The following is a 19,698-nucleotide window of genomic DNA, read 5'->3' on the forward strand; positions in this document are numbered from 1 at the left end:
TCCCAGTGCTTGAGGGACCAGCGAGCGACGTAGGTTCCTAGGGGGGTCCGGGGGCATGCTCCCCCATGAAATTTTGAAAAATGAACCTTCTGAAATGGCATTTCCTGCATTTCTTTAAAGGATTTCAAAGAAAATATCAATGATAACACTTTTCTCAATGACAAAGTGAGCAGTTTTCCTACGATTCCAACATTGCTGGTGATACTAATCAGTCCATCTTTTAAAGAAAAATACTGGAGCTTAAGATAAAAAGTGGACCAAAAAGTGGACCTTTGAGCCTTGTGGGTGGTTCTTCGAACCCCCCCCCCCTGGCTACAGGCATGCAGGTTTATGATCGGACCTTGGGGGAGAGTGTTTGCAATCTAGGGGGGTCCATGGGCAAATTTGGGATTTTCAATTAAAAACATAATTTCCAACATTTTTAGAGGAAAATCATGGAGTTGAGAGTAGTTATTGGTCGTCCTTTCTATGTTTTAGTTACATGTACTGTACTTTTATCAATTACCCAAGATTTTTGTCAACTGTGTCCACAATTTCATTGTATAAATGAAATTTAAATAAATTGCAACAAGCGGATGTCTTGTAATGACTGGACACACCTTTGGATTTCACAATTTTTTAAAGTGCCATGATTCTTAGTTATTATCTAATGACACATACAATGTATATACTAATATAGTCACTGTTATGGAACATTAAAGAATCTGGTGGATTATAATAACCAAACATTGAATATCACCGGCTTGTGTAACATTTCACACATAAAAGCATTTTGCAATTAGCACCACAATTTACAAGGCACTATAATCATGGTAAAACATGGCCTCAGTACCTTATAAATTATCAATTTATGTTACTGATTGTGTATTCAGGAAAGGACCTTTCAAGTTTTGCATAGACATTTTTCAGCATAAAAACCCAGGGCTCGAAATACTGGGTGCATGTGCACCTTAGTGCACCAAAATTTGGAGCTGTGCACCCAATTTTTTCCTGTGGGCGCATCAGTGCACCCAAATATTTTCTTTGGTTTAACGTATGTAAAAATGTTAAATGTATGGTAGTTACAGCATATTCTCAACATATTCTAAGTGTCAGAAAAAAATAATACAATCATTGTTATAGTACTTTCTTGAAACATAATTATAGTTTTTGCAGACATTCTACTTATTTTATCTTATATGGTTCACCTAAATTTTTTTTTGTGTGCACCCAATTTTTTAGGTTGGGTGCTACAGTGCACCTATTCCTAAAAATGAATTTCGCGCCCTGAAACCTTTCCATAAAAAGCATTTTTTTGTTTCCAGTACTGTACCCTGTTCCAGGCATTGGCCAGTGTATTAGAGAGGAGACATTTTCTGGCCTTCTCCCTAAATTGCACGTTTGATGGCCTTTTGCCTCCATGGGGTATAATAAGACTAATGTTGATAATTGCACAATTTTATTAGAATGAGAATATAACATTACTACAGCAGAAATGATGGTTCTCTTGCTGGCCATAAACTATTTCAATTTCTACTTTCAAGTAACAATGGCAACACTTAAAAGTTTGATTGTGTATGATAATTTTATGATTCACAACCATGTCTTTTCTGACTATTCATGAGGATCTCTTACAGTTTTGATTGAAGTCTTTTTTTTTTTTCAGAATTTATAACTGGGCATTCTGTAAATGGTTTGACATCCAGGTGATTAAATAAATGAGAAAACTGTTACTCAAACAACTGGACTAAGATTTTGAAAATCTGTCCAGTTGCTTGACAGTAACAGTTTTCTTCATTCACATTCCATAATGTCACAATGATGAAACTACATGGATGGGCATCCTGGTGATACTATTACTTGTCAGTTGCATTACAGTCGTGACAGTTAAGCTGTTTTACTGAATTATGACTGAAATGAGACTGTCAGCAACTGACCAGTTACTGACAGTAACACCTAGTGGTGATACTATTACTTGTCAGTTGTAACATTTAAGCTGTTTCACTGAATTATGACTGAAATGAGACTGTCAGCAACTGACCAGTTACTAAGACAGTAACACCTAGTGGTGATACTATTACTTGTCAGTTGCAAACAGTTGGGACATTTAAGCTGTTTACTGAATTATGACTGAAATGACACTGTCAGCAACTGATTAGTTACTGACAGTCACATGGTAGTGGTTTGCTTCAGTGTAGTCGTGTTGGATGTGCCTCTGATGATATCACTGATAATGATACACTGTAACATGATTTTATATCATACCCGGGCCGCGATAACGTTCAATAACAGGTTCTGGACCGGGCCGTACTTTCCGGAACGGCCCGGGCTTCCCTGGCTTCCATAGAACAATTCAAACGCGTTTTGCCTTAACCGTGTGCGCCGCTTTCGAAAATTCGAATACTAATTCGGACATTGGAATTGATGTTGTTGCATTTTTTAGTTTAGGAAACCAAAACTTGGGCTCATTTTGCATTGAAAGGCGAGTTTTCTTGGGTGGGTACAAAATGTATGACATAAATAAAATACAACACGGTGTATTCCGCATCGCAGTCGGGCCGATACCTCGAGCGATACGGAATACCCCGTGTAGAATACATATAGTATGTAGTCGTGCCAAATTTTCCCTCTTAAAAAAATTATGACAATGTCCTTGTCATTAAAACATTTCATCACCTAAAAGCTTTCCTATAACACACTTTTTGTACCGGGATGACCTTTTTATTGTCCTCCCTTTGACCTTTATGGTTGATTGGCTTAATTTCTTATCAGTATTTCAGCTGCATGAAGCCATCACGCCATCCCTTTCTCATGCAAATGTGGCAAATTACTACATCATTTTGCTGCACAGTCCACCACAGATCCATCAGGTTATCAAGTATTAATGACAAGGTTGACTCCATAAGGCACATGGACTGTTTCCCTGTTATGGTGGGAGGGCGAATTCTTTTCAAACTGGTATTTTTAGATGTAGCTGTTGAAATAACTGTCACAGAGGGCGACCGATTTGTCTTTACTTCATATCATGATGTGCTATTACTACTATGATACGTTTAAAAAAACTCTCCAAGCTACTGTCCCTATTAAACAGCTGCAATGCATACATGATATAATATATATAGAATACACCGTGTTGTATTTATTTATGTCATACCCACCCAAGAAAACACACCTTTCCATGCAAAATGATCCAAAAGTTGATGTCCCTAAACCCCGAAAATGCGACAAAATCAGTTCAAACATACAAATTCTTTATTCGAATCTTCGCAAGTGGTACTCGCGGTTAGGGCAAAACGTGTTCAAATCATTCTATGGAAGCCATGGAAGCCCGGGCCGTACCATAAAGTACGGCCCGGTCCGGAACCCGTTATCGAACGTTATTGCGGCCCGGGTATGATATAAATGCCAATATAAAATACACACAGTTTGGTACATGAAATTCTGTAACAATTCCAAAAAAAATCCAACACTTTTTCATCTAGAAATTAATGCCTCTGGCAATGCTACTAGTATTGACAAAAGGGCATTATCATGTTGACTATATTATTCACTGATAAAGAGCACTATGGAAAACACATTCAGAAATTGTCCTTTCATAATGCCTTCAAGGACACTTCAGGGAAAAAAGGACACTTTGGGTATCAACAAGTTGCATCAAAATATCATGGAAACGTGAATGTCACTGAGCTCAGTCCCTGGCACCTGAGCAAAGTTGAACATGTTGCATATCTTAAATGAAAAAATCAATGGCAATGAGGCATGGACATACAATAAATCACGTTGGCAGCTACTAGTCTTTCTTTCTTTTTCTGATATAATAAGCTAATGAACACATTCATGCTACAGGCAGGGACTAAGTTGATATTAATCTTGATTATGCATAAAAAATACTCGCAGCAATGCCTGCATAACATGAGCAATACTTTTATTGGTGAATATTTCACAGCCAAACCATAAAATTGTGTGGCGCAGTATTTTATCAGTATTTCCTTTGCAAGTACCCTTTGGGGAAGCCATCCTTGGTTATATAATACTGCGCACTTCCTCTTTTGGCAAGGGATAACTCCCAAAAAACACTCACAGCAATGCCTTCTGATCTGCATAACATGAGCAATACTTTTATTGGTGAACATTTAACAGCCAAACCATAAGATTGTGTGGTACAGTATTTCAGTATTTCCTTTGCAAGTGCCCTTCCTTGGTTATATAATACTGCGCACTTCCTCTTTTGGCGACAGGGATAACTCCCATCCCTACGCTAAGGAAACGCAGGATTTTGAACGTGATCCTTGATCCCGTTTTCTCAAGCAGGCGGTTGGAAGGAAGGAATCTGATTGGCTGTACATCTGCGCTGACTGACGCCGGTGGATGAAGGCAGAGTTGACAGCGTTATCAGTGGTAATGCCTCACATGTCGGCATGGCTTGTGAGATAGCAGGGGCTACAGTAGGGTAGTGTGAGGACCACCATTGAGGCAAAAATCATCTGAGTGTATAGCACGTCGGCAGAACATACTGTGCCTGCGCAAACCCCCCATTTTCATTTAATTTTTGGTCAACGTTGCATCAGAATTTTGCCTGTTGTAGACAATATTTTTTTTCTAACATAACATTTGGAAACTACAGACAGAGTGTTAACCTTATATGCGCGAATACGACCTGATATGAGACGTTCTGCCGACGTGCTATGCACAATACATTACGGGTTTCGTGCTGTTGCAGTACGTTCTGCCAACGTGCTTATCTGTATCTGTATAGCTGGTATAACCGCCATTTGGCGTAACACACCAGTTTCGCAGGCACGCGGCACAGTAGCAGCTAGCTATATCACACCGATCAACTTGTTTCACTCAATCTTTGCACACATTTAATTGCAGGAGTTGTTTAAAGCTTTCTAGTGATGATGCCCCAACTGTGCTTGGTGGCAACGAGTTCCAGTCTACGATAGTTCTTGGGAAATACGAGTTTTTGAACACCTTAATTCTTGGTTGATAACTCTGATATTTGAAGGCATGACTGTTTCTTGTTCTTTTACGATTTCTTCATTGGTAAAACCTGTGTGCTGCCAGAAAAATTCAAGACAGCCTCTAAACTGTTGAAACTTAATTTGATCAAGAATGTAACGTCAATTGTTCCTCTGTAAACCTGTAGGTTCAGATTCCACCTGCCAGCTCAAAATGGGTTAGATAGTGTTCAATTGGGTTTCAAAGGTGATAGTGGGTTCTAGTGCATTTCCGATTGGGTTCAGAACTGCTGTGGTCCAGTGACCCTGAAGCCACATTAGAGTTGACATAGAGCAGAAATATAGCAAAGATAATAAGTTCCAATATTTTAATCTGGGTCCAGCTCACCCAACCTTATGATATTAAATATTCTGAAGTTTGCAGATGAAGACGTGGTACAATCTATGATCATATCATTTCAAGAAGATTTTCTGCAAATGGAAATCAGCAGTGGTAGTTTTGTATCACATTGCAACAGAACACTGAAAAAGACGCCTGATTTCTTATCCTTATAGATACTTATTCTAATGAATTCGAATTAACAACTCAGGAGGAAAATTCTTAATATGATTTTGTCGGTATTATAGATATTTCCATGAGTTGATGTATTATATAGTAGAGAGCCTGTCTCCCTCATGTACATGCAGCACTGCACAATTTACCTACTATCTGATCTCCAAGTTGGATGAATTATTCATTCATCATAATTCATATTATGCAAAGACAACAAAATGTCCCTCAACACTCAGGTACATGCACTAGAAACCATCTTCTATCCAAACTGTTTTCATATGAATCGTTATGATAACACATCGTATTGTCATGGATCAAGCACTGGGCATCAACAACAATGGAAAAGTCATAATTCAAAATTAATACACAAGGGTTGTACGTGTATGACTGTACTTTCATACTAACTACTAGTATTACAACATATTAACCTTATGAATATTTAAAACTGCTTGCAGGTGAGTATATTGAAATTGTTACAACTTGTATATGTTTGCTTCTATTCATCTGCATAAAGGCCCCTTTTCTCTTGTGGAATGTATAGCATTTCTAGATATTGACATCAAAACATGTACAATGTACATGTAATACGATGAGACATTCTATATATGATGATATATACCATTCAGGGCTATTCCATCTACAAATGGGGAGGTTTGGAATATCTTTTAAATGAAAGGGAAAGGGGATCAAAATTATTGACTATATAAGAATTGATAATGAAAGCAAAAAAGGTAAAATAATCATCAAGCCCCCTTCAGGACTTTTGAATGGAATAGCCTTATCATAGAAACATGCTTGGTCATAGTCCATTCCACGTTGTTTGTTTTTATTATTTACCAAGGTAAACAAACATCTCACCATTACAGAAAGATACTTCCCTTTTTTGTAAGGCCAGTTTATGCCACTATAATTGTGTATTTAGCATTATTGTGAAGCAAGCAAAATACACAAAACTGCTTGTAGGATTGTTGGAGTCTACGCAAATAAACATAGAGTACCCTTCTCATGTTTTATGCAGCCTTTGTTTATGATATCTGCACATTTACGTAATGGGGGCAAAGAGCTCATGCTGAATTAACTCAACATATCAATGCATAAGGTGCCTGTAAGGTAACATTGAATGCATCCATGGAGGCAAAACTGGATTTTTAAAGGCAACTGGTGCAGTTTTTAGGGCTTGGAAACCCAATTTTTCAAAGTCAGTATTATAGTCACTTACACACTGTATCTACATACTGAGTTAAAACTACATTTAACCCCAATGTATATTGACCCCTATGGAGCAAAAAGGCCTAAAATTCTGACTGAAAATGGTTACTGAAAGGGCCCTTGGCTGATTTTTAGGGTACCTACCATAAAATAAAGGACTTATCTTGGGGCTTTGAAACGTGCTAATGTGAAGCAGTATGTGTCAATATCATAAAGACTTCTTTCTTCAGAATATTTCCAGTTTTGCTGCTCTAAAATCGCATTGGATGCCTTTAATTTTTTTGTCATTTTTTTTAATGTACTAGTATTAGTTGTATCAATCCCATAGCATACTGATATTTGTCAGGCAAAAAACACTGTTGCTTGTTTCATATGGTAGGCTGTTTCTAGCTATTTATGGGTGTCACCCACAAAATAAAAGGACCCCTAACTTGGCTTGTTTTCAGCCTATTTGAAACGCTTCAAACGTGAAATGATGACGTGCTAAGAAATGGCATTATATATCAATTATGAGACAGATTTCCTCCTACATAATATTTTTTGTTTTGCTTCCCTGAAATTGCATTGTATGCCTTTACATTTAGTTTAGGCCACACCAATTTAATTTCTTGGTTAATAATGGATTTGCCCGCTTCATTTTGTTCTGATTTGCAAATAAATAAAAAATTTAGAATCAACTGCAAAATGCTCATATTTTGCCCTGAACAGTTAAAAACAGTCCTTTTCATCCTAGTTGTTACAGTTAAATTCCATCTTTCAATGCAGTGGTATCATTAAAAGTTCAAAATTCATTGTTTAAATTTTGAACCAGCCTGGTGTGTTGACTTCATGGCTCCTATCGTACCATTTTGGGACATAATAGGATGCCCAGGCCTGTTTTTTTTTTTTTCGCCCGCCCGCTCCATTATTTTTCTAGAAAAATCCGTTCACCAAGAAATTAAATTGGTGTGGCCTTAGTGCTAAAATCTAAATGTACACGATTCCCTATATGCTTGTACATGTGAAGCTCTAACATACAATAAACATGTGCATGTGTTATTCATTCGATCCAGTGTCATATCTCCTGAGATGTCTTGTAATTTGGATGTATATATGCAGGTTCTGAGGCGAGGACATATCTGGGTTATATGGTGAATACGTAGACCCTGGGTTCTTATTGATGGGCATATGGGAGGGCTATTTGTCAGAATTTACAGCCAAGCAGACATTTTCTCCATGTAATGTCGCTGGGTTGGCCGTAGGAAATTCATCTTTATATAACCTAGAAGGCATTCAAAGCACAGGTGGACATTACCTGGCCACATTACCATTTCATAATAGCTCAGTCTAATTTCAATGGGTTTTTTGTATCCATTTTAACAATTCAACATAGAATAGAAGATGAAAAAATCTTTAGGTATAAGCCACAATGTCCTACATGAATGAACATGTTTATTTATTTCGTAAATCCCATTTTGAATTCCATTCGCGCTTTTGTGTGGTGTTTCTAAATGCCGAAATGTGTGTGAATAGGCTAGTTTGAATGGCAGGCACACCCATATAATCATAAAACCCTTCATATCAATGGCCAGGCCTTCCCACCACACATGCAACCAGTTAGCATGAATATTGGGCCGCCATTATTGAGCACATTAATTTTTTACCACCTGTTATGCCAATAAGTCCAATGGAATTTTCCTGCTTTAAAGAGCAAGAGGAAAAATAGCAGAATATTCGTAGGTCATTCTTCTATCTTAAATTAACCATCAACCTGTTGTATTTTCAGAAAAAAAACAAATTGCAAGGGATGGCAGAAATTATTGATTTTTTTCATATAGTTCTTGTATTTCTTCTTGTATTTGCACTGCAGGCCTTATGTTACGCTTAAGTGGAATTAAGGCTCTTGTAATGCTAGTGTTTGATAAATAGGGCAATTTGGTGGGGATTTTAGTTGATTAACGTGGTGCTACTGTGTGACACATTGTTTTAACCAAAGAGGCATTTACACTGCTTGAAAAACCACGTTTCCAAGAGTTTCCAGTCCCGCACACGCCCGTGAAATTCGCCGTGTCCTGGTCGCGTCCATGGATTTCCGGGCTCCGCGTGTACGGCCCCGGATATTTCCTTACACTCCCGGATTCGTGCTCGCCGTGCAGGTGCACGGAAATTTACGCCCCGCGCACTTGGCGTGTGTTGGGGAGCGGCTAACAATAAGGGGTAATTAGGTACTGCGTGTATTCATGTTTCAGGTGATAATTACTTGAACCAAAGTTGCCAGCACTTTAATCTAAGCAAATTAGATATAGAATGATCAAGGATTGTTAATACAACATTTGAACCTATGCGTCCCTGGCTTGATTTATCGTGATGTCGTCCATACGACAAAGCACATTTGAGCGTAGGGCGCCCCGACGCTGGGGTTATATGACCTACTCGGTCAAAATGACCTAAATCTACACTCCGGTCTAAATCTGAATTTTTATTTTGGGAATAATAGTTTATCCGTGAGGTTCATTACCATTGATGTAATCAAACGCTTGACTAAAGGGGGTTTGAACTAACATGACCTGATCAGTTTGTTATGATTTTTAGGTACATGTATGGGTAATAATATGCAAGCTTTACATTGTAGTTCGGTCGATGTGTATTGTGATGTGTCTGACATGGCGTCCGTTTATGTGAATAGCCTTTGTGTAAACAAAGGGAGAACTCACAGCGTCCCCATGCCTGGTAAAATACTGAAATCCAGCAAAACAAGTCAACCCTCATGACATTAATTGTGGATTTTGGATACATTTACAAAGAGTAAGGTTATGTTGGAGTTGAAGTGCGGTTTTATTTCACTTAGTGAGCGACAAGTTGTGTAATTCTAGAACGAATAAAGCCATGTAATCATGACGAATTAGAATTATGAAAGATCATTTATCTGCCTTGAAATAAATACATTCACACAATCAGAAACATCCTATCATCCAAGTGTTCAGACTGCACAGGCGATTTAACTTAACACCTATAATATAAAACAAGATGGTTGTAGTATTGAACGCGATCACGTGATTATATGACTGACGACCAATCCTACCTCGCTCTCGCCGGGACCAGCCAATAAGAGACGCGATGCTTTGTTTTGGTGGGTCGCTTGAATCTTGCTTTGTCACAACGACGGTTTGCTTTTTCAAAACACGTTCGTCTCGGCTTGCAAAGATTACTAGTATGTTCCTGAACTAAATGGCGTCAAACATTCCGTTCTGTTACTTCGTTTTCGCAACGGAAGAAATGACTCTACTACATTGAAAGGACAACACCGCAACGAACCAGCAAACCGACAGGAGGAAGGGTAAGCTAAAACAAGGATACTATTATATATACGGCACTATCGTTACATATATCTTAAACATGTTGTTTAAAAACCTTGGCTAAGTTGTGCCTACGGCAGAAATACTTATTTTGGCAAGAAGTGTACACTATTTTTTTACTGATTAATAACATAGTTTATTATTTCTACTTAGAAGTACATCGATATAGTTTGTATGTTGCTCACAACATATGTACTTTTTTCAGGCGCGGATTTGGGATACTTTGAGACGATTTGAAGAAACTTTATCGCCAGGCTGTCGGAGAGCTCAGAAAAGAAAGAAAGAAAAGCGACTGCAGTCACACAGAAGAGGGTGAGTCTATGCAAATGTATATCTTTGCATACGAAGGCCGACAAGGCTCTTGACAATTTGAATTGTTTTCATTACCGAGGGAAATGTTGTGTTTGTATTGTTCCCATGATTACAATGAAAAGAAACAGGTAGACGTTGATGCTTGATGAATGGAGCCTTTTCACCTGGACAAAATTGTTGCTGTCTGACGTTAAAAACATTCATTAAAAATGATAAATGACTTCTCCTCGAAATGTGTCCATACAGACGTCCGCATCTTTGCCAGGCTTGTTTATAAAACGTCTAGTACATGTGTACACGTAACTTCAAATGAAATTCAAAAATGCCTTCGACTTTTGACTTAGATTTTCGTTTTTCCATGTCCTGCAGGCCAGGCTGGAGGCAAACAGGCAGACTGCACACCCAGGCTCAGATCTAAAGGCGAGGGTGCTGTGTTAAAGCGCCCGGCAGGCTCCGACGACCCAGGCCGGCCCCGCTGCACTCCCGCCCGGGGTGCACCCCGCGCCCAGCACGCCGCTCCGGCCTGACTGCGATCACAACCGACACCAACACCACGCCATCCCGCCAGACAGACATGGAGCAGTTTGTCCTTCCAGGATTAAAACATTTCGCTATGGTCCCCTGAAGCAAGGGGGGGGGCATACCTCCTGGCCTTCAATCTACAACTAAGCCTCATTTTGTAGAGGCGACAACGCAAACTTTACGAAACCGACAGCTTGTCTTTAACGACATTGTAAATTGAATACGTGTTCATGTAATTAATTTCTGAGCAAATGATCTTTTTTTGTAATGACGTGATATTGTTTTCTGCCAAGCCTCATTTAACTTCACGTTAGGTCTGCAATTATGTTTTTGCTACACGTACATGTATTTTGAAGAACTTTGTTTGAGGCCTTCTTTGTTTATTGAAAATTTAGTCTTTTGACTGTTTGAGTAAGCGCCATTCACTTTCATGATCTGAGGGCTATTTTCCTCTTTTAACCTGATGATATGTCAGTATTAGTTACTTTTTGACATTTTTGCTAAAATGGACTTCTATTTGGAGGTGACTGTGATGAGATGTGATGTTAGTTTACTTTTTAAAGTTAGAGAAATCTGTTAATTACTAGTAATTTCTGAGTTTACACCGGGTCCAACGATTTTTAAAAGCTAGTCCCTGGAAGTCTAGTTCGGGAAAAAGCTATTGTTTCTATGTTTCGGCTACACTATTTTTGACAAAGTACCAGGTTACATTATTGTATACTGTTAGCATAGTGCATAACGTGTATACACTATACATAGAGCGTTATTTTTGTCAGTCTGTAAATGGCGATCCTGTTTATACCAATAAAACGATGAATGAAGTATAAACATGTATTACTTTTTTTTATGAATGAAATGTGTTCCTAAAACATCGAAATGTGTCCCGGGAGCGGGGGAAGCGATTTCTCGGGAGCCGGGCAGCAAAGCCCCGGGAGCAGGAAGGGGGGTCCCCGTAGTGGGTGCAGTGGGGTCCCGAGAACGGGAACAGCAGGGCCCCGGGAATGGGAGCAACGGGTCCCGGGAACGGGAGCAACCGGTCCCGAGAGCGGGGCGGGTTTTGGCCGGGGGGGGTGTGTAGTACCGGCATGTCCGACCCGTACACGGCGAATTTCCGCTGCCGTGTGGAGAATAATTAGGTGATAATTGCCGCTAAATTATGCATATTCCAGCAACGCACGGAGCGGTGCACGGCCATTTCCTGCCGTGTACGGGGATGTACAGGGATCGTGTCCGGGCATATAACGTCCAGTACACGACCTGCACACAAAAAGTGGTTCATTTCCGGGAGTGTACAGGACATGTACGGGACTGGACACGTTTCGTGTGCAGGTCGGAAACCCCCGGGTTCTACCGGAAACCTAAAATATCCGGGAAAGTGTGCGGCAATTTCTCACACGGAAACTAGGGATTTTGTGCCGTGTTACCTTCTTGACAGATAATTTACACGGAAGAAAAACGCTTGCAGTTGTTTGTTGGTAATTATCTAGCGCGTGTTTATCTATTTTGGACATGTTGCCTAAGGCAAGGACGGTTTGTGTACAAGGATCACCATGACAAAATTGTCCGGGCCGGGCCTACAGTATGTCCTAGCTGTTGCCCTCTTCTTTCCCGCAGCCCAACCCAAAATCGCGCGGAGAATTCAAACGGTCCCACGGGTGGCGTCCCGACGGCCACAGGCGAGGGAAAAGATAGCCGAACAAGGCAAGGATTTCTACATGACATGTTGAAAATTGTCGGAGGTCTTACTTGTGGTGGCTGGGCTATGAGATAGTACGGGTAAGGCGCTACGGACGAGATGACATTTTGGAACAAGCGAACAGGTGCATCACCCTCCCCAATTTTTACACAAACGTACCAACGTCCTTTCGCTTTGTAGGAATATATATATAATCTTAATAATCGAGAAAATAAAAAGGGGACGTACCAAGATTCTTCCGGTGACAGTCTGAGCTGAAATGAGGACACCTGCCCAGTCCTTTACGGCCGTCATCCAGCCGATCTCGGGGTCGGGAGACTTCACGAACACTCCCGTGTCCTGCATTTTGGTGGCCGACGGCGACTGTGCCACGACCTCGGCGGGCTTCTCCGCCACCCGGCAGAAGAGCCAGGCGCCCAGTCTCCACAGCAGGATACATACTAACCCGCCGACGAAGGTGACGAAGCTGGACGTCAGGAAGGCCCACCACATGCGCTCCTTCTGGTTACAGTTGGCGTCCATGGTGTCCATGGGCAGGTAGGCCACGGCCGGCGCGGCCGGTGGAGTCGCCGGAGCTGACAATCCCGGTGATTCCGATGGAGGCAGTATCTTGACCGTGTCCTCTGGACGATCAAAACTGAAGTCAGAGGACTAGAGCCCGAGCTAGCCGCCCGATTCTAACCTGCTAGCCGCCCGCTCCTCTCGGCACGACTCGCCTTCCGACTGACTCCATGTTGTGATCGAATCGATGGAACTGGAATCTACCAAGTATTCGGGGAGGGGTGGGTTGTACCACTAGTCTCTAGGGCACACCGCAGAGTACGAATGTATCTAGAGGGAGACTCGATATAAGAAATCACTCATAAAAAGTATTCAAAAAGCCCTACAAGAAGAAGAAATAATTTGAGCTTATCTTCTTGACAGTATCTTTAGCTAGTAATTCACAACTCCCCCCCCCCAAATAAAAACGCAGGTGAAACCATGCAAATAAAACCACTGATCCTTGAAAAAACACTCCAGCTTCGCTACGAGCTTTGTCGTGATAACATTTAACATCAGCAATAAAATACCGTTGTAAGTTCATATTTGTGCATTGCCTTGTAAGAAATGCTTGCATGAATTCGCGGGCCCATATACATACTGTATGAGATTTAATTCCTAGACACGCGCCGAATACTATCGCTGTAGGGGTCCTCTCATTTCACATGCTGAGTGATAATCTTAACGTCCCGGGCGTTAAACTTAAAACGCCTTCCAGCAAATTGGTTCCTAGTCGTGCTGGAACAATCAATGTTTCCCTTTCTCCCGTACTGGGAATGTTAAATTGACTTTGGGGTCGGTCTTTACACGCCCCCCTTGTTGTCCGTTTGGTCGTTGCTATGTTTACTGTGTAACGTGATACTGTGTATAGTTACAGGTGTCAATGTCCTGAACAACAGACTTAAACAACGTGGGTTCAAAAACAGTATAATTTACGCCCAAAAGGGTGCGGCGAAATGTTCTTTCAACGGACAAACTCCCTTGGCATGCTTATCTCTCTATTTGGCCGATTTCTACTCCTTCCAGCCGCCTCCCCAAGCCTGGTATGGTAGAGGCTAGAACTTAGCCACCGTAGAGTTTTTTGCCCCTAGCCGGAGAAAATGAAAATGAAACCGTAACGGTGGACCTAATCTCCAAGCAGATCTTTTGGTGGGGGTAAGACAGTATTAAATTGGCCAGTCTGTAACCATTTCTCCACCCAAGTGGTGGTAGCGACAAAAAATGGCCATATATAAAATGCAAACGATCTTCCACCATCAACCTCTGCTTGGAGAGTAGGTGGACCCACTCTCCTGGTCTATGTTTGCCAAATTCGACCATCCTAACCCCCCTTTAAGGGTGGTGGCTTGTCATAAATGACGCAGAAGTTTTACAAAGTGTTACAAAGCTCGTACTGTCGCGCGTAAAATATGACACACCGAAGGTCAATTCGCCAAATAAAGTACTTCTGTGCCAAAGAGCATTGTCATCTGAACCACGCATTTTCTTAGTAACATTCTTGTCGTTCAAAAAGTAGGCCCTTGTTGCAGACAGCAAACACCGTACTTGAAGCAGAGGTTTATGCACTGGCTTATTTTTGACGAGTTTTTAGGCGTTTTTATCGGGCTTTATTTCTTTTACTGGCATCTTTTTTTTGCGGGGTGTGTTGGATATTGCCCTGCCAATGATACTGCATTGCCAGTTTGCTTCTATCTTACAGCCACCAAAGAGCTTTGTAAATTATCAGCGCCGTACGCTAATTTTACTGAATTCGTTGCTCGAAGGATTATCGGTTAGCGATGCTGAAAAAAGGGTGAAATGTCCATTCTAACATTTTGTAGTTTCGAGTCGAAATGCGGCAACAACAATGGCCGCTAGGGGCGCACCTTGTCCAGGCCAGCAAAGTTGAGGGAAAATGTACAAAGTCACATTCAAGGTAGACATTTCTTTTGTCTATCTTTCTACTGGAATCTCTTTTTGCGGAGCGTATTGGATACTGCCTTGCCCATGATATAATGTATTTCATTGCCAGTTTGATACTATGTTAACGTTGCAGACACCACAAGATCTGCTTTGTAGATTGTCAACGTCTTAGGAAACATAGTTTCTTGTTCTTGTTTGGATACTGCACAACACCCCTAGATTGGGGTAAAGCGTGCAGGGGAGCCTAGCGATGCGTTATTGCTGCGTCCTCAGGTGTTGTACTGCAGCGTTGAACTTCGTAGGTTCCGCAGTATCCGGTTATTTCTTGAGGCAAAGTGTTCCAGTCTCTGACAGTTTGTGGAAAGTATGAATATTTGTAACAGTCTTTATGAAATGTTAGTGGCTTGTATGAGTTGGAGTTGAAGTGTCGCGATTGGCGCGGGATAGGCGTCAACAGGGTTTTGACCGGAAGGGCTGTTTTTAAGTGTCTTGCTTTTTGTAGTAATGTGAGTACTTGCTGTGCGTCTGTCCTTTAATGTGTCCCACCCTAGTTTTATCAGGTAGAAAGATCATAGGACATCCCTTTTTGATCTCGCTATAGGGTAGACAAAAAAACGGTAGAAGAGAATAGACAAAGACCTAATAAAACCTACCGTAGTATCTCATTTTGTTCAACAGTTGTAATATGTTTATTCTGTCTACCAGTTATAAATAATAACCAAAAGAGACAGGTACACTTGCATGAGTGTTATTTTATTCAACTTGAGGGACTAGCCATACAAACAAAAACGAAAAATTTCAACATTACAGCCAACAAAATATAGTTCTAAATGAAGTACGTACATTCTTGTCAATAACAGGATTTGGGGAAGAGCTAAAGACTTTTCTTAATGTAGTACACAATTCTTATGTGTTTATATTTAATATGTATGTAAGTATGTATATCCACCAAATATGTACTAGTATATGAGGACGACATGAACACACTGAGTGACGCAAAAGCGACCCCTAACGGCTGCTGGGTTTAGCGCAGGGAGTCAGGACGACTCGGACCATTACCAACTCGGCCCATCGCAAGTCTGGTTAACTCGGACCACCGCGCTGGTCAACTCGGCCATCTATTAAATCTGCCTCCGATATTGGGCCGAGTTGACCAGGGTGTTGGGCCGAGTTAACTGGACCGAGTTGGTAATGGTCTGAGTCGTCCGACGTCGACACCCGGTTTAACGCTGGCTCCCTGACCAGTACCGAGTTCCATCCAAATGGGTGCGAAGACCAGGATTCACAGCAATGACTCGCTTGGGTCCTGTAGGTACAATCCGAACGAGAATGTAGTAAAACTAGCAAACAAGAAAACACACACAGTTGGAAATTCTGTGAGAGAACATTTTACTACTGGCGAGGCCTTCACCACAAAATGCTAGCCTCTACCAGGCTTCAGACAGAAGCGGCTAGAAATTGCAAAATAGACAGATACATGTACATGCCAGCTAGGGAGCTGGTCCACTAAATGAGTGCAGTTTGCCGCCTTGAACAGTACTCCTGGAAACCAAGCTACAAAGTTACAAGTTTACGTTGTGATTGACAATGATGAAGGTGAAGTCATGGATCAAAAGCGGCCTCTAGCAGTTTAATGAAGGACTGCACCATAATATTGGCAAAGCTGCTTCTACTACTGCAGTGATCCAGACTAACTCCTCTGGCATGATGTTATCTGTGTATTTGTCCAATTTCTACTCTTTCCTGTTGCCTCTGAATCCTGGTAGTGGCTACAGGTATATAGGGCTTAATAGCTGTAAAATAAATCTACCCATCCCTCTAAAACCATTGACTTTCTTTTTCTTACCGTAGACGTCAGCTTTGTTCCCAGTCCGGATCTTCGGGCACCGAGCCTTCCGAGTCGGGTCGTCATGGAAACGCCGATCCTGTTCGGCGCCGCGATGCTGCCCGATCTGCAGTGCACCCACGCCCGCTAGGATCGCTTCTTCACCAGCTGGGCTCGACCTTCAAGGTTTAATAGCAAACAAGAAAAAAAAAACATTCACGGCAACGGAGTGTGAAAGAAAAAAAAACGCAAGGGCGCTAAAATATCTACCATATGTACACTAAAAATATATCGAACAATTACGAATACCATAAGATATATATATTCACTACGGACTCCAGGAACAGTAGTGTACACTAAATGGAGATCCTAAACAAACAAACAAACAAACAAACAAACCTGTGTCTGCCAGTGTCACGTGCACCGAGTCTAGCTTCGCCAGTCAGCAGCGTTTCCAACAAGTTGGATGCATACTTATCCACCATGCCTGTCTTCACGCCCTGAAAACAAATAATACATCAATCACAACAATTTATATCACAACATCGGAGTAGGAAAACATTACAACACGTTTGGGGCATCATACGATCGCCGTACGATCGTTGCACGATTGCAGACCGAGGGAAGGTTCTTGAGATGAAAAATGTTTTATTACAGAAAAGGTTGTCTTAGATCATAGTATATGAAGAATTAAATTCGTGCACACGACGAAACAGTTCAGGTAGAATAGCTTTCACTGGACATATCTGACGAGGTAGCCAAGTCAGTCAAAGACTGCCTGAAAATCCTACGACGCCCAGCGCCCTAACTCTTCAGCCGTATCCCTAAGTCTTACAGGCTTCGGGAGGCGGCTGGAAAGAGGAGAAATCGGGCAAATAGAGAGATGAGATGCCAGGGGAGTTTGTCTGCTGGGAGAGAACATTTTGTCGCACTCAGTTGCGGCAAATGTTCTACTCACCCAGATGCGGCAAAATGTTCTCTCCCAGCAGACAAACTCCCCTGGCATGTTATCTCTCTTTTTTCGCCCGATTTCTACTCTTTCCAGCCGCCTCCCCAAGCCTGGTAGAGTAGAGGCTAAAATTTACCTTCTCCTCTCTTTCGGCGATCCAACCTAGCGTTTTCTCCACGAGCTCGGACCGGGTCTCATCGCGAACTTCCGGCGGACAGAAGCGCAGCTGGGCCTGCAGACAGGCGAGCTCTCCCTCCATCACGGCTTTCAGCTGGAGAGACACAAACTCATTTTTTCTTTTCTTTTTTTTTTCATTTATATTACAAGACATGGCGACAGGACACAACTTATTTCCGTGCCGCCACCAACGCAGACAAACGCATGAACGGACAACAGATATACTCATTTTCACCTGAGTAAAATTTGTACTAGCGAAATTTAAGGTGATCAATCAAACTTCATGGTCAAAATGATCACCGCTTTTGAACTGAGTAGAGTACAGTACTAGAAACATTGCTTACATCTCTTTCCGTCTTGTCAGACTGGTCGGGTAAAGTCACATCTGACCGTCCCAAACCTCGCCCTGTCCGTCCCACGGCGTCTGCCCTCTCCCTCTCCCGATCGCCAGACCAACGGGACGTCTCGTGCCGCGGTGGATCCCTGTAGGAGCCATAGGAGCCGCTCCTCGTGGAAACGCCGGTGTGATGAGACGGTCTGGTCCCGTCCAGACGACCACCTGTTTTCCCGCCGCCCTCTTCTCGTTTCTCCAGCTTCTCCAGCATACCGATGTTCTGTGCGTAAACGTCGTACAGCATCTGTTTGCTGGCTGAAAGAACAAGAATCGATCAATTGATCACCAATTTATCAATTAAAATGTTCACTTGAAGCGATGGTATGACCAATTTTGCGCCAAAACTGTAAATATAAATAATTGATTTTTTTTTTCATCTAGACTACTCATTTCCAATAACTTTGAACAGCGTCGCTATTTCGCTGATTTTCCGGCGACTCAGCACAGCGCGAGAATAAGTTGCGCCAGGCCCGCTATATTTTTAGTAGGCTCCTAAAAAGAATGTAAACAAACAGCGGTTTTTGTTCGGGTATCTTCGAACAGATTTCAATACGTTTTTTCGGCGCAACGATGTAGATCTTTTATTCCCCAAATGTCATTATGAAGCCAGTTATAGCGCAAGAAAATGTGTAAAAAAAACAAAAACAAGGAATAGATTCGCGATTTTAGACTCCCCGCAAGTAGGCAATCCTCTGCTTCCTGAATTCCCCCCATGCCTGCTGGCTCCCGGTCAGACTCTGAGATCTTTGACCTCCTGTCATTCTATCTTCCCTCACCCACGTGCTATCAACCTTTTCTTTCTGGACAAACAGATACACAAAACCAAAAACAGCCACCCACAACACTTGGGTATTGTGGGTGGCCGTACCCGGCAGTAGTAGTACATGTACTGGATAGCAGGACAAAGCCAAAATTGCAACTTTTCAGTCTCCAAGTATGTGGCAGTTGTGCGAAGCTTCAGCTACAGCTTCATGCAATTCTACATCCACCCGATAGGAGGCGGCACTGACCTTGCAAGGACCGATGCCGCTGCTCCGTTCTCTGCGGTGCGTAGCTCCCTCCCGACCAGCTGTAGTTACCGTGCTGCTCCCGGTAGAGGGCGCCACCGGGCTGTTCTTGGACGGTGTCGTACTCATTATGGCGTCTGCCAGTCATCTGTTTAATGCGGAATTAACGCAGCATGTAAACACATGTAAACACACGACGCCAAACCTTTCAAAGTGTTCTTATACTACTGATGGACTTTGGAATAACTGACAAAACATGGGGTGTAAATTTCTTCACCACACTAGTACTAGCCTAATACTCGGCATATTGTGGTTCTTGGTCCTAAAAAAGCAACAC

General features: G+C 41.9%; 3 protein-coding genes across 36 annotated transcripts in view; all 3 read right to left on the minus strand.

Annotated features, from left to right (window-relative positions):
• Positions 1 to 13,333, minus strand: part of LOC109485398 (calcium-activated potassium channel subunit alpha-1-like) — a 139,644-nt gene extending 126,311 nt beyond the window's left edge. For 31 of the 33 annotated variants that reach the window (XM_019788993.1, XM_019788991.1, XM_019788994.1 and 28 more), the window contains exon 1: positions 12,796 to 13,333. In XM_019788993.1, coding sequence (XP_019644552.1) covers positions 12,796 to 13,098 — 303 coding nt within the window. In that variant the 5' untranslated portion in view covers positions 13,099 to 13,333. The remainder of the gene's footprint in view (positions 1 to 12,795) is intronic. The other 2 variants (XM_019788997.1, XM_019788989.1) reach the window with 1 other exon arrangement.
• Positions 13,334 to 15,744: 2,411 nt separating this feature from the next.
• LOC109485400 lies at positions 15,745 to 17,330 on the minus strand. 2 transcript variants are annotated; one of them, XM_019789001.1, is made up of 3 exons: positions 17,234 to 17,330; positions 16,856 to 17,013; positions 15,745 to 16,315 (listed from the first exon to the last, which is right to left on the minus strand). In XM_019789001.1, the coding sequence occupies exons 1-3, from the start codon at positions 17,317 to 17,319 to the stop codon at positions 16,233 to 16,235; spliced, it is 327 nt and encodes a 108-aa protein (XP_019644560.1). In that variant the 5' UTR covers positions 17,320 to 17,330; the 3' UTR covers positions 15,745 to 16,232. The 2 variants fall into 2 exon arrangements, with proteins under 2 accessions (XP_019644560.1, XP_019644559.1); XM_019789000.1 differs by having other exon boundaries at positions 16,856 to 17,016.
• A 328-nt stretch (positions 17,331 to 17,658) lies between these two features.
• On the minus strand, positions 17,659 to 19,509 carry LOC109485369. The gene is made up of 4 exons (XM_019788927.1): positions 19,365 to 19,509; positions 18,305 to 18,609; positions 17,920 to 18,054; positions 17,659 to 17,685 (listed from the first exon to the last, which is right to left on the minus strand). Exons 1-4 carry the CDS (start codon positions 19,507 to 19,509, stop codon positions 17,659 to 17,661), a joined length of 612 nt encoding a protein of 203 aa, XP_019644486.1.
• Positions 19,510 to 19,698: the final 189 nt, after the last annotated feature.

Source organism: Branchiostoma belcheri, unplaced genomic scaffold, assembly GCF_001625305.1.
Source record: "Branchiostoma belcheri isolate BF01 breed outbred unplaced genomic scaffold, Haploidv18h27 scaffold75, whole genome shotgun sequence".
Classification (NCBI taxonomy): Eukaryota; Metazoa; Chordata; class Leptocardii; order Amphioxiformes; family Branchiostomatidae; genus Branchiostoma; species Branchiostoma belcheri.